Below are 15,890 nucleotides of genomic sequence, written 5' to 3'. Positions count from 1 at the left end.
TGTATTTAATATGTTGTCTTGATCTTTTTGTATGCTATTTGCCTGTTCCCCACCCCCCTGTACTTTTTTCCTTTTTTTATTTCTGTACCCCCCTCTTTTTGTTTAGAAAAATGAAAAAAATTAAATAAAAATTATTGTTTAAAATTCACTATGGAAAGGATAGTAAAATATGTTTGTTTGTTTTTTGCCAAAATATGTAGTTTGTACATTTGTGAACTCTGAACTCTTCAATTATCTAAAAAAATGGAAAATGCTAAATATTTTTTTAAATATAAAAGGAGACACAATAGCTGTCTTGCATACTGTACAGACATTTCACCAACATCACTAAATATCAAAATAGGGGAAGTTGTCGGCATCCCGGCGCACACAATGCCGGCGGTAAAAATCCCGGAGCCAGAATCCTGACAGCAGTCAAAATACCGGCTCCAGAATCCCGACGGCTGCGATCCCAACGGTAAGTAGGCTGCGGGGAGGGTTAGAAATAGGCTGAGGGAGGGAAGGACTACGGTTAGGCTGTGGGAAAGGTGTGTTAGAATACTGCCCTGCATGCGTCGGGATTTCCACCGTCGGGATTACCCTGCCAGGATACTGATGGCCAACATTATCAGCGCTGGAATCGCGTATCCAACCCCAAAATGGAATCTAAAATGGTATCTATTGGTATCTATTGTTTTCACTGTCAATTACCTTTATTGTTCTGATGAGCATTTTTTTCATGGCACCCTTAGGCCAAAAGTTTCTTATTGAGAAAATCTGCATAAATGATTAAATTAAGTAAACTTTGCTTATATTCCATCCTTAGATTCAGTTATGCGATGATTTACAGGGTTGCACTTCTGTTTGCCCACTGCAAAACCAGCTCAGGTTTTGCATATCACATTGACCATAAATAATTTGATTTGGTCCTGGACCGTCAACCCGAGGCACCCCTGCAAGTGACCCATGGGCCACATATAGCCACGGCACTAGATGGGAATCACTGTCATATGGTATTCATGATCCTTTCACCGCTTTATGTCAAATTTTTTTACACCTTTTCAAATTTTATCTGTTCTAGGAGTAACAAGAACGAGCAGTGGGCGACTACGTAAACTCAGCAATGAAGTAACTAGCCCAAGTAAGTGCTTGTGTGATTTGAAGAGAAAATACATTCGGGCAAATTTACGTATTATGATGTAAAAAAACAAACAGCTGATCCTTAATATATGCAGTACAGCTAATATGACGAAAAACGTTATCTTTACATAAATGAAACCAATATCACATATCCTAATATAAAATGCTGTAAATATACCTGAATAAATGAAAGAATTTAAAAATATATATTAAAAATTCATAATCCAAAAAAAAAAAAAAAAAAAGATTTATCCTGTGCTGATAAGAATCCACAATGTAGATAACCCAAATATTTAGGATTACAAACCCTTAGTAATGTATGTTCTATTTCATTCAACAAAGGTATGTAAATGAAGGTTGAATAAAGTTGATTAAATGAAAGAACTATTTTTTACTTACTTTAGTTTAGTAAGTTAAAAACACATAAAAATTAGAGATGACCGGTTTGGTTTTATTTGGTTATGTTTGGATCTCATAAACGGCATCTTATTGGTTATCTGGCTCTTGTGTTTAGAATACTGTAGCAAATAACATAAATCTGAACTTGCGCTAATTTTGCAAAAAAAAAACGTCAGAACCGGACCGCTCATCTCTAATCAAAATGTCCATCCAGTTTAAAGGGGCGATATAATTGTAGTCACAGGAATTAACCACTTAGCTGACGATTTTTCCGGCAAAACCGTTCAGAAATTGCCGGGTCCGCCGGAGAATCCCGGGAGTCAGAGGAGATCAGTTCTGCACATGTATAGAACGGATTTCCTCTTCAAAAACACAGCGGGGCGGGGCGGTCGCACCATGTCAGCGGAATCACAGTTGGCTGTGTTCGCATCCCACGCAACCACGTCAGTTAAGTGGTTAATGGGCTGCAAATAAAAAGTATGGTGGTCGCTCACATCAGCTTGTAAAGGGCGGGGGTTTACACTGAACACAGAAAAAAAGGAATATTCCTTCCAGCACACTGTAGCAATATCAACAAAAATACTTGAATCCTACATGATAATAGAAATTCAGAGGTATTAGTGACATACATTTGCAAATATATGATTGAGCGCCGGGCCAACGTCAAGGCTCCTCTATAACGGCGTCCCTAACATTAAGGGGTTCACATCTGAGGCACAAGGCACCCCAAAATAATCCAGGCAAGGACCATCCCCAGGGCATCACTCGAAAAGGGAAAAAAGGTGATAGTGAAGTGTAAAGTATAGATGTGTAAAGATAATCAATAAGTGTTAATATAATGAGAAAGAATTTAAATTACATAAATAATGAACAAAATTAGAAAGGTGATGAAAAAGTATCTATGTGGATTAAGTGGTGATGCCTTGAAAAAGGCCCAGCCAGAGCAACCCTGGGGGCCCCACGCCCAAACGCTCACCCCAAAATAATTATTGCTACCTAATAGTAGCACCCACTCTGGGTCATATAATTACAAATTAATGTGCTGCATAATAACGATGGTTAATGGGCGCCCAATGTTGCAATTCAATTGTTTGTGGATGACCATTAATTATCGCACTTGTCACGACCAATTACACCAGGTTTAGCCGCATACAATGGCTGAACCCAAATTAAGTCCAGGTTAGGGCGCCACAACTACAAACTTTTCACACCTTTCAGCTCGCCTCCTCAGGAGGGGGCTAGTAGAAATGCTGGAAGTTGTTCGTGCTCGAACGGAGCAACAACTGAATTGCTCTGTCGGATGTCTGGCACTGACAGCTGCAGGCGCAAACATATGCATCGCCCCCTAAATGTTTTACCAAGTCAATTTTATTTCAAACTTTCACAGTAAAGTCCTGGAGTGATAGTTCAATCACCATGTAACGGCAAAGAAAATATGCATAGGTGATGTTCACAATATCAAAAAACATATTTAACGTGGAAAAAAAGGAACATATCACATTGACAGTTAAAATAGTTTAAAAAAACAAATATAACACATAATAGTAATTCAGAAGAACCTCACTTCAACTGCAACGTGTTTCACAAAACCAGGTCCATTCAGGTAATCATAAAAACACAATTAACGGTCAGGAATGCCTACTTTGGGTGTTTCTATCCACTTTCCTGTTCATACACATTCTTTATTCCTTATAATGGAGAATGCCTGGCTTATAAATATTTTTCTAATAAGCAGCTTAACTAGGCAGAATGGAGGACTAATTCACGTTAAAAGCTATTCAAAATACAGTCATCAAAATACAAAACAAACCATCACATGCCTTATACATAGAAACAGATAATTTGCTTAGTCTAAAACATACACAGACTATTTTAATTTTATATGTTCCGTACAATAAACAAACATAAATTATACTCCACAAAGAACCTTTTTTCACTGCCTGTTTGTATCAATAGACATTAGTGGAAGGTGCCATTTTGTTAACTCTGCCATGGTAAGATGACATATCATTTACAGACTCCAACAGTGTCTCTAGTGAAAAAAATTATCATGCAAGTGGTTAAACACTTGAGGGACTTTAGCAATTAAAAATCAAAACATTTATATTAAGACTATAGGTAAGGAAAATAACTTTGGTCTAGTTTTTGAACCCAATGCATAATAGATAAACCACTTAGCCTCTATAGCACAGTATCACACTCTGTAATCTTGTAGAACTCAGTACTAAGCATTTCTCTATTGCAAAGGCATGGATAAGTGCTTAGTGAATAAACCTCTAAGAGTCAAATGACAGGATCATCATGTGAATGGCCAAATGGATCACTCTAACTTAGTGGTTCTCAAATTTTCTTGAATAGTGGCACCCTAGATTATCAGCATTTTTTCACGGCACCCCTAGGCCCAAAGGCCCTGATTCAGAGCCGGACGCTCTGACCAGAGCGCTCGCTCTGAATCAGGGCCCACCTCCATAAATATGGAGCGTCCTCCTGGACGCTTGTATAGCTGTGGGTCACCACCCACAGCCTATACGAGCGTGCAGGATGATGGTCGCGATGGTCTTGACCATCGCGACCATCGCCAGTGCGACCAGAAGCCTGCGGTTGAGTTTCTCAACCGCAAGGCCAGGAGTGATTTTGGCTCTATCAGAGCCAAAATCACTCCCACTGACATCACTAGTGATGTCAGTGGGGCCGGCTTCTGACGGTAGGCGTTCCCTTGGGAATGCCTCCGTCTGGCAGGCACGCCCCCGGCACGCCCACCAAAGGGGGCATGCTGTCAATCAACATCGACAGCACGCCCCCTTTGATCAGACACAACGAGCGAAGGAAAGTCCTTCGCTCGTCGCGTCTCGCACATGCGGACGACGGAGCTCCCTCCGTCGTGCGCATGCGCAGTGCACACCATCGACCCACTTGCGAGCGGACAGTCGCTCGCGATTGGGTCTGAATCAGGCCCAAAGTTTCTTATTAAGAATTTCAGAAAAAATTATAAAATTAAGTAAATTGTGCTTACATGTCATCCTTAAACTGGTTACAAACCTTACGACGGTGCAACCCAGCGATGTGGTGATGCGATGTAATGATACATCGGATCACCGTACACACTACATGGTCCGGTTTATGACACTGCGATGTATCATTACATAATGCATGTAACAGCATCGCGTTGGCTGGGGAATCACCCCATCATGTGCAGATGGGATGATTCAATACACGACGGACGGGAACGACGGATTGGGGTTACACACTATCAGATGTCTACAATATATCATTCCAATTAGGGCCGGTACGATATATCGGACAATAGATCGTATAGTGGCCCTCATTCAGACCCACTGTCCGCTCGCAAGTGGGTCGATTGTCCCCACTGCGCATGCGCACGACGGAGGGAGCTCCGTCGTGCGCATGCGCGAGACCCGACCAGCAAAGGACTTTCCTTCGCTCGGAGTGTCTCATCAAAGGGGGCGTGCTGTCGATGGTGACAGACAGCACGCCCCCTTTGGTGGGCGTGCCGGGGGCGTGCCTGCCAGACGGAGGCGTTCCCAAGGGAACGCCTACCGTCTAAAGCCGGCCCCACTGACATCACTAGTGATGTCAGTGGGAGTGATTTTGGCTCTGATAGAGCCAAAATCACTCCTGGCCTTGCGGTTGAAAAACCCAACCGCAGGCTTTTGCTCGCAGTTTCGATGGTCGCGATGGTCAAGACCATCGCAACCATCATCCTGCACACTCGTATATGCTGTGGGTGGTGACCCACAGCTATACGAGCGTCCAGGAGGACGCTCCATATTAATGGAGGTGGGCCCTGATTCAGAGCGAGCGCTCTGGTCAGAGCGTCCGGCTCTGAATCAGGGCCAGTGTGTACCCAGTTTTAGGATCAGTTATGTGGTTACATTTCTCTTTTTCTACATATTTTATTTTTAGTTGCACTGCTGTTTTTCTACATATTTTATGATTGACAGCCACCAGCACTGATTTAGCCTATCACATTCACCATAAATAGTTTGATATGGCCCTGGATCACCTACATGTGGCACACCTGCAAGTGCCCAGTGGCAACCCAAGGTGCCACGGCACCCAGTTTGGGAACCACTGCTCTAGCTTCAATGTGGCCTATTAATGCCATAGGAATATGACTACAGACACAATAACAGTCATCTTCCCAATGCACAGCACTTTCTGTGTGATGATGATTTTACCACTATCTAGCATCACAGTAATTTGATGCCAGAGATCATCCATTTCATAGTACTGCAAAGGAAATAATATTGTTTAGTAAAAATAAGAAAAAAACAACTCACTTTCTTTTAAAATTCACTTGAAGTTATGAATTCAAGAATAGCAATTAATTGCAGCACATCAAGAACAACTGAAATATGCTCAGTATTCTTGTCTTATTTTGCAAAAGGCTAATTGAAACTTTGTAGACAAAATGTAAACGCTATCCTTCCCCTTTATATGGATTATGGGGGTACCCTCCTGCACTGCTGATCTTAATAATTCTTGTGATCCCCACAAGAGCCCGATACACAAATAGGTTAAAAGCCAAGGCTTATGTCAGCTCCACCTCTTAAGGTGCGTACGTATCCACTACAGGAGAGTGGAACGACTGTACGATAACATTGCAATCGTTCATCATCCTGTGCAGTGGATAATGTGTCCACACTGAATGATATGAAACTCCCCAAAATATTAGCACAGCTCCTTGGAGCTGCACATATTCCTTAGATCCGTGCAGCATTTTTGTAATTGTTATTTTGAGTGTGTGAGTGTGGGGGGTATTTAAATTTGAATATTATATATAGATATTTATTTAATAATAAAAAAAACTAGCTGGGGGTCAAAAATGAATCCAGCACTAGCGCTTCCGTCTAGGCTTGCAGTATAACAACTAGGCGGGACGAGAAGTGCAGGCTGGCCACTCCCATTGACATGAATGGCTATGCTCAGATTATTCCAGCCATTCTGACCCGCTGCTTAGTGGTCGTGGAATGAGAATGTGATATAAACAAGGTAACGGCTATAGCATTTACTGATGTTAGTGTGGCAGGTTATTTCAAAGCATTCTAACATCAAACATGGTATTTCCTTAATTGAGTCTAGTACGGGGGTATATGCTAGGTCAGCAGTTCCCAAACTTTGTTGAATCACGGCGCCCTAGAATTTTAGTATTTTTTTCACGGCAGCCCTGGGCCGAAAGTTTTTTATTGAAAAATTCAGCAACAATTAAATGAAGTAAATTATGCTTACCTGTCTTCCTAAGGTTCAGTTATGTGGTGGTGGACAGGGTTGTGGTTTTGTTTGTCAACAGATTTTAGGATTGATCACATTGACCATAAATAATTTGATGTGGTCCTGGACCACAAACCCGTGACACTCCTGCATTTGCCCCAAGGCACCCCAGTTTTAGAATCACTGTGCTAGGTAATAGTTTCATGCTATCCATCTGTTAAAACGGTAATCAAAATTAGGGGCCTGTAAACTGACTCGTTTTAAATGTCACATTTTTTAGATGTCTCGGCATGGCCACACAATATCTACCTCCAACATACCGTATTGTGAAAAGATTATTATACTATATATGTATATAAATGAAATAAATGGGTAATGAAAGAGATTATGGGACAGAGACAAAAATAATGGATAGTTTGTTGCGGTAAACGTGTTTAGGGAGCATTTCTCAAAATACAAATGAATATGAGAACATATAGGGAGTGCTTCAATTGTTTTGGGCATCCTTGCCTTTTTGCATGTCGTGCCCAAAAGCACTGGGTTTAGCCAAGTAAAGTGGCTAAACCCATCTAAAGTCCTGGTTAGGGCGCCCAAACCACAGACTTTTCGCACATTTCTTCTGCTCGCCATCTCAGGAGGCTGCAAGCAGAAATGTTGGTGCCGACACCTCTTGCTTCCAAAGGGAGCAACAAGAGAATTACTCCATCAGGAGACCCAGGGCCGGATTAATAATGGGGCTGATGGAGCTACAGCTCCAGGCCCACCATCAGAATAGGCCCACAAACAGCAGCATTTACTGTGTGCTGCATTAGACAGGAATTAGACAGGCTACAACAGCCTGCCATGTGCCGACTGAGGCCCCGCCTTCCAGCTGCGCACTCCCTCTCCCCCCGCCCTGATCTAAAGCCAAATGCATAAACATCAATGCGGCACATGGAGGGCTTCACTAGCCTTCCCAGCGCCACTTATGCCCAGCAACAGTGACTCGGCAACAGCGCCGCCTCCACGCCATGTGACATCACTGCGTGTCATGGTCATGTCACAGGGGTGCCGCCCACCACCACCGGGTGCTGAAGCAGCCTAGCCCCGCCCATGTCCATTTGTCCACCAGACCAGCACAGGCAGGCTCTCCATCACACCAGCTCCGTGAAGGCGGCCTGGCAGCAGCAGTCCTTAGGTGAGGTGTTTGTCAGTACTGCTGGCCAGGCTGCCTGGTTGCTGCTATATAGTAGTATAAATTGTACACCACCTTAGATACTTATGAAACTTTAAAATTATATATAAATATATATTTATATATACTCCAAATAATTATATTTACACTGTACATGTGTGTGTGTATATATATATATATATATATATATATATATATAAATATATAAAATACTGTGTGGTGTAAATATATATGTATATATATATATAAATATATAAAATACTGTGTGGTGTAAATATATATGTGTTTATAAATATATATGTGTATATATATATATATATATATATATATATATATATTGTATACATACGCTAAGTGTGTGTTTATATATATACATACTATATATATATATATATATATATATATATATATACTGTATATATATATATATATGTATATATGTGTGTATATGCATATATATATATATATATATATATATACATATTTATATGCATGTAGATCTATATATAAATAAGTATGCATATATATATATATATATATATATATATATATATATACTAAATAATATATGTATGTGTTTATATATATATATATATATATATATGTGTGTGTGTATAATGCATTTATATACATTATGTATATATAAATTATAAATATATATATAGGAGAGCACATGTGATTACAATGGCATGTCTGAAACAATGGCAAATAAAAGTGCAATATTTAACTGAGATAGGAAGGGACAGGTGTTAGATTACAATTTTTGTCAGGGTGCATACAAGCATGATAATTACCAAGCTAACCCACACTAGGCCAACAATGGCACAGGAGGATCCAAATCACATTCTTTGTTTACACCCCCCACATCACTTGTCACGCCCCCATATAAGTAGTCACACCCCCTACGGCAGCACACAATAGGCCCTGCATGAATTTCAGCTCCAGGCCCATGAAGACCTTAATCTGGCACTGAGGAGACCACTACTAGCAGCCGCTGGCGAAAGTAATTAAATCCCCGCCATTGAATCTTTTCTAGGATATATCCAAGTCACTGTTTATCTAATAGATTCATATATAAAAAAATGTGATGAACCACAATAAAACCTCAATCTCTCATTTTCTTCTTTCACTTTCATTCTCCCTCCAGTACTGTTCTCCAATATACCCCTCTAACTCCTATCAAGATCACTGTATATGCATGCTGATTATCAAATTAATATCAGGCACCCGTGTAGGATTAAGGGCCATATTCAATTTGACTGCGAAAAGTCAGATTCGGTGATAAATTATAGCGGATGACGTCATTTTCTCATGTTTCAATTATCCCCGTATTCAATTTCAAAGACCTTTCGCCGATGCGAAAAGCCTTTAAAAAAAAAAACGGGGATAAGTTTTCACCATGTTGTACATGGCGAAAAAAAAGTGCAGAATTGGGGTTTAGGGCTGCAGGCTTAAAAAAAAATAGCCTGCACCCCTGGGAATGTAATTTAAAAATAAACTGTGTCAAAAAAAGTTAAAGAAAAATCGTGACACCCCCAAAAATTTACTTTAATTTTCATTTTGGGGGTTTAAAAAAAAAACAAAAAACACACTTCTAAAATAGCCTAATTAAATTCAGAGGGGTTCCCAAGTATGCGGCAGGTGTTTTCTTCATTGCGGGAGTAGTGGCAGGTGCATTTTTTCAGAATTTTAAAAAATCATTTTAGGGACTTAAAAAAATGCTTACACCCATTTTCATGTACCCCAAATTTTATAGATTTAAAATAAAATAAATAAATAACTATTCCTAAGTGCTATTCTTCACCACTTCTTCATAGCCGCAAATATGCACCTGCCGAAGCTATTAGAAACCCCTACTTCCTTCAGCAGGTAAATTTGGAGGGGTACCCATAGTGATCCCCCATGTCTAGACATCTTTAGGGTGGTCCCTGGAATATTTCCCAAAAATTCCATTTTTTTTTCTGCCAGCTCCCGGTTTCGTTGATTTCTAATTGAATACGGGGTTAAGGCGGGCACGCGCCCGATACTTTATTCCCGGAAAACCTGTGATGTGGAGCGAAAAGTCCAGCACAGACTTTTCGCTCCCAAATTGAATATGGCATTAAATTGTTAAAGGAACGGAAGCATTACTAATATCCAATATGATCACATGAATTTTGTATCTGAAACGTTTGTCCGCTGTTATAAAAGGCAGTGAAAAGATGGACTTTGAAATATAGAATTTATAAGGCTTTAAATACAGTAGGTAGGTTTATCAGCTTGCAGAGCAGCATGCAGATTTGTACTCCAATAGTAGTAGTTCTTCACTTATGCGAGCGGCCAAAAAGATGGTCGCGATGGTCAAGACCATCGCGACCATCGGGCTTGCGACGAGACCCTGCGGTAGGGTCTCGCTGCCGCAAGCCCAGGAGTACTTTTGGCTCTATCAGAGCCAAAAGCACTCCCACTGACATCACTAGTGATGTCAGTGGGGCCAGACCCAGACGGTAGGCGTTCCCATGGGAACACCTCCGTCTGGGCAGCAATGCCCCCGGCACGCCCACCAAAGGGGGTGTGCGGTCACTCGCTATCGACAGCACGCCCCCTTTGGTGCGAGACCTATAGCGACGGCCAAGTCTCGCGCATGCGCACGACGGAGCTCCCTCCGTCGTGCGCATATGCACTAGGGCACCATCGACCCGCTTGCGAGCGCTCAGCGCTTGCGAGCGGGTCTGAATCAGGCCCTGAGCGTGCTCAAGATGGCTACCTGACCCTCTGCAAAAATATGTAAAGTGCTTTAAGTGCTATTTTGGAGAAAGGTTTTATATAACTAAATAGTTATAGCTTATGCTTTAAAGCAGATCTTTTAATATGAACTGACAATGTCTGATTCAACAGTAGATCAAAATAACCAGTTATTTTATCTGTTTTTTTTATCAGTTTCCTATCTCTTCTTCACTGCATCTGCACTAAAAGCCCACAGTAAAGGGAAGGGAGGAGATACACAATGGGCATTTTACTAGTTGAAAGAGAAATATGACCTAATTGAAATTCATTTCAGTTTTCAAAAGCACCATTCTTTTTACATGTACATGCTATTGATTCCTACCTATCTATACACTCTAAAATGTCACTATTAAGCATTATAAGTCTCACAAGAAATAATTTCTTTCAGACTTTGATTGTGGTTCCAAAGCACAAAAAGATATTATTCACCAAAAAGCAGATAGTTACACGCTGTGATCTAAACACAATTAGCGCAAATAAATTGTACAGTCACAAGGTACAGTCGTTACATACGCATGCACTCTGAATCCAGATCCCGGCATCAAAGATGAAACCTCCGTCAACAGCAAAGAAAAGATGACTGACTAGCTAGATTCAGAGAGCTTGCATATATACCCTTTCAGAGATAGGCAATACAATAGAACAAGTTGGCATGATTCCATTGGTTCTTCTGTTACAGTACAGTTCATAGGTCAGTTCGTATGATCACAGTCCAGCCTCCAACAGCTCTTTGTGTCCATTTTCCCGCTGAATAACAAGTCTAAACTGGCTGCATTACAGAGTACATTTTAATTCCTAACTCTCTATGATCCATAATTTGCAGACGCATGTTGCTATTTCCTCACTGATGGAACCGGGAATCTGCAAATACACAGTGGTTTAGACTGACACCAAACACGGTCTGCTTATCATGTACTAAACCTTAGATATCAAATAACATGTATTTCACAACATTACTGATAATGAATAAAAATATGAGATATGGTAAGAACTTACCCTTGTTATCTCTATTTCTACGAAGTCCATAGGGTTCCACAGGATACCTTGGGGTATAGGTGTGACGTCAGTCGCAGGGCACCAAAGAGTTAAGCTTTCAGCCTCCCAGGATGCACTAGGTCCCCCTCCTATACCCCGCCCCCGGGCCAAGGCACCTCAGTTAGTTACCAAGCCATAGGCCGGAGGAGGAGAAGGAAGAGAGAGAACAAAGATCTGGACACATACAAGAATCACATTCTCACCAGAGGGAGACGGAAAACCGGTGACCAGAGCAAAGGCCATCTGCAGCACAGGTGCGACAGGGCGGGAGTCCTGTGGAACCCTATGGACTTCGTAGAAATAGAGATAACAAGGGTAAGTTCTTACCATATCTCATATTTTCTACTTCAGGGTCCATAGGGTATCCACAGGATACCTTGGGGATGTCCCAAAGCAGTATCCTTTAAGGGTGGGGACGCTCCTGTGCAGAAAGGAGAATCCGCCGCCCGAAGGAAGCATCCTGAGAGGCGAAGGTGTCAAACCTGTAATACCTCACGAAGGTATGGACAGAAGACCACGTAGCAGCCTTGCAGATCTGAACTGCCGAGGCACCACGTCGAGCTGCCCACGAAGGACCCACAGACCTAGTGGAATGAGCCTTCAGAGAAGGAGGGACCGGTAGGCCTTCATGAAGATAAGCTTCAGAAATAGCCATACGGATCCAGGCTGCCAAAGTTTGCTTTAAAGCAGGCCAACCCTTTTTACGGAAGCCATAGAGGACAAACAAAGCGTCCGACTTCCTAAACGAAGAAGTGCGGTCAACATAAGTCCTTAAGGCCCGCACAACATCCAAAGAGGCCTCACCCACGGAAAGACCCGGTGAGTTAAAGGCCGGAACAACTATTTCCTCGTTAACATGAAACTGGGAAACAACTTTGGGAAGAAACTCGGGCCGAGTGCGGAGCACTGCCCTGTTCCCATAAAAAACCAAGAAAGGGGGTCTACAAGAAAGAGCCCCTAACTCAGAAACACGTCTGGCCGAAGCAATGGCCAGAAGGAAAACAGTCTTAGCTGTTAGCCATTTAAGATCCACTGAGCCCAGTGGTTCAAACGGCGGTCCTTGGAGAGCCCTCAGGACCACAGCCAAATCCCAAGGCGCCACAGGTGGAACAAAGGGCGGCTGAATGCGGAGAACACCCTGCATAAAGGTGCGCACATCCGGGATTGTAGCAATCCTACGGTGAAACCAGACAGATAGGGCCGAAACCTGTACCTTCAAAGAAGCAAGGCAAAGCCCATGATCTAGTCCCGCTTGCAGGAAGGCGAGAATCCGAGACAGACGAAACTCCCGCGGTGCATAACCTCTCGGTCGACACCACTGGAAGAACGTATGCCACACGCGATGGTATATCCTCGCGGAAGACGGTTTCCGAGCTCGTAACATGGTACGCACCACAGAGCTGGAAAACCCCCGGGACCTCAGCATGGCCGTCTCAACAGCCACGCCGTCAAAGACAGCCGAGTCAGGTCCGGGTGAAGGCAAGGACCCTGAGACAGAAGGTCCGGTCGTAGCGGCAACCGCAGAGGACTGTCCACGGACAGACCCTGAAGGTCTGAGAACCAGTGCCGTCTGGGCCACGCGGGAGCTATCAACAGGAGCGTCCCTCCTTCCTGTTTGAATTTCCGGATTACCCGTGGAAGAAGGGAGACCGGAGGGAACAGGTATGCGAACCGGAACGTCCACCGGACGGACAGAGCATCCACCAGAGACGCCCCTTCGTCTCTTGTGCGAGACCCGTACACCGGCAACTTGTTGTTGTGCCGGGACGCCATGAGGTCGATTTCTGGAAGATCCCACCTGTCCACCAGTAGTTGAAAAACGTCCGGGTGCAGGGACCATTCCCCCGGATGAACGTCCTGGCGACTTAGAAAGTCCGCCTCCCAATTTAGCACTCCCGGGATGAAGACCGCTGATATGGCCGGAAGATTGCGCTCCGCCCAAACCAGGATCCGAGAGACGTCTACGAGAGCCGCCCGACTGCGAGTTCCTCCTTGCCTGTTTATGTAGGCCACGGTGGTAGCGTTGTCCGACTGGACCTGCACCGGGCGACCCTGGAGAAACCGCTGTGCCTGCTGGAGAGCATTGAAGACCGCACGGAGTTCCAAGATATTTATTGGAAGCTCCGCTTCTGTCGGCGTCCACCTGCCCTGGAACAAGTGTGGACCCGAAACTGCTCCCCAGCCCCGAAGACTGGCGTCCGTTGTCAACAGGACCCAATTTGGAACCCAGAACGGACGTCCCTTGTTGAGGTGGGTCGTCTGTAACCACTACGCAAGGGACAGGCGAACCTCCTGGGTGAGCACAATCGTCTGGGACTTCAGAGACTGAGGCAGCCCGTTCCACTTGGACAGGATCAGGTGCTGCAGAGGTCTGGAGTGAAACTGGGCGTATTCCACCATGTCGAACACCGACACCATGGAGCCCAGTAACCTCATCGCCGAGTGTAAGGACACCCGGCAGCTGTGCAGGCAACTGCGCACCCTTGACTGTAAAGCAGAGATCTTGTCCTCCGTCACGAAGATCCTTTGCTGTCCCGAGTCCAATAAGGCTCCAAGATGCAGAATCCTCCGAGACGGGATTAGAGTGGACTTCTGCCAGTTGATTAGCCAGCCGTGCCGTTGCAGCAGTGCAATGGTCAGGTCCAAGTGGCGTAACAGGAGCTCTGGAGATCCTGCCACCAATAACAGGTCGTCCAAATACGGCAACATGCGGACTCCCTGCAGCCGCAGAGAAGCCGCCATGACCGCCATCACCTTGGTGAAAACACGTGGTGCTGTTGCCAGGCCAAAAGGTAACGCCCGAAACTGGAAGTGGTCGCTGCGGATTGCAAACCTGAGGAACTGTTGATGGCGCAAAAGAATAGGGACATGCAGGTAAGCGTCCTGTATGTCCCATGACACCAAGTAGTCCCCAGGTTCCAGCGCCAGAATGATGGACCGTAGGGTCTCCATCCGAAACTTCGGGACCCGCAAAGACTTGTTGAGTGCTTTGAGGTTGAGAATCGGACGATATGACCCATTGGGTTTCTGTACCAAAAATAGATTTGAATAGAAACCCTGGCCCCTCTGGGAGAATGGAACAGCCACTATAACTCCAGCCTGGAGCATAGTGTGCAATACCTTCCGCAGCTCCGTAGCCTTGTTCCGGTCTGATGGGAGACCCGTGGTGAAGAAGCGAGCCGGGGGTCTGTGCCGGAAGGAGAGGGCGTATCCGTGGGAAACCACCTCCAGAACCCAAGTGTCTGTCGTAGTGGTCGACCAACACTGGGCGAACTGTAGCAGGCGGCCTCCCACCCTGGGATCCCCCAAAGGGAGGCCCGGACCGTCAGGCCGCAGGCTTGTCATCTGGCTTGGGGGCCGGACGTCTGCTTCCGGGGCTTGACCGATTTCTTAGGGCCAGCCTGTCGAGGAAACGACTGTGGTTTGGGCCTGCCCTGGGCCCTAGATGACCGAAAGGACGATGGTCCCGAACCAGAAGGAGCAGCGGCCGACGGGAGACAAGCAGATTTGGCTGCCGCCAGCGTGGCCACAATCTTATCCAGATCCGGACCGAAGAGAACTTCTCCGGTAAACGGCAACGCTTCCAGACCTTTCTTGGAATCTGCGTCCGCCTTCCAGGATCGCAGCCACAAGGTGCGACGAGCAGCTACCGCTGCTGAAGAAATTCTAGACACCAGAGTACTAATGTCTAGAGCCGCCTCGTTGATGTAGGTGGCCGAATCACGGAGATTGCCAATCAACTCCGCCTGTTCGGCCGGACAGTCGGATTCAAAAGAAGCCTCTAATGAATCCACCCAGCGCTCCATCGCTCTGGCAACCCAGCAAATGGCCATAGCCGGCCGTGCTGCCCCCCCTGCAAGGGAATAAGCGGACTTCAGGCAGATTTCTACCTTGCGGTCCGTAGCATCCTTAAGGGAGGACATGGATGGCATCGGCAATGTGGCACTACGGACAAGACGGGTCACGTGAGAATCCACCTGTGGAGGGGATTCCCACTTAGCAAAATAATTATCCGCGAACGGATAAGCCACCGCCAGGCGTCTCTGCGGCTGGTATCTTTTGCCAGGTTGTTTCCACGCCTCCTCTAAATGGTCCACCAACTGACCCGAAAGAGGAAAGACTGTGGCATCGCCCTTCACATCTTTGAAAAAGGCATACTTAGATT

General features: G+C 44.7%; 1 protein-coding gene across 1 annotated transcript in view; it reads left to right on the top strand.

Annotated features, from left to right (window-relative positions):
• Positions 1–15,890, top strand: part of SEPTIN9 (septin 9) — a 293,528-nt gene that overhangs the window by 62,768 nt on the left and 214,870 nt on the right. Inside the window, exon 2 of the mRNA XM_088458788.1 lies at positions 1,061–1,120. Coding sequence (XP_088314914.1) covers positions 1,061–1,120 — 60 coding nt within the window. The remainder of the gene's footprint in view (positions 1–1,060; positions 1,121–15,890) is intronic.

The sequence above is a fragment of the Taudactylus pleione genome, unplaced genomic scaffold (assembly GCF_031769625.1).
Source record: "Taudactylus pleione unplaced genomic scaffold, aTauple2 ptg000851l, whole genome shotgun sequence".
Lineage (NCBI taxonomy): Eukaryota > Metazoa > Chordata > Amphibia > Anura > Myobatrachidae > Taudactylus > Taudactylus pleione.
This window is presented reverse-complemented; position numbering and strand designations above follow the sequence as displayed.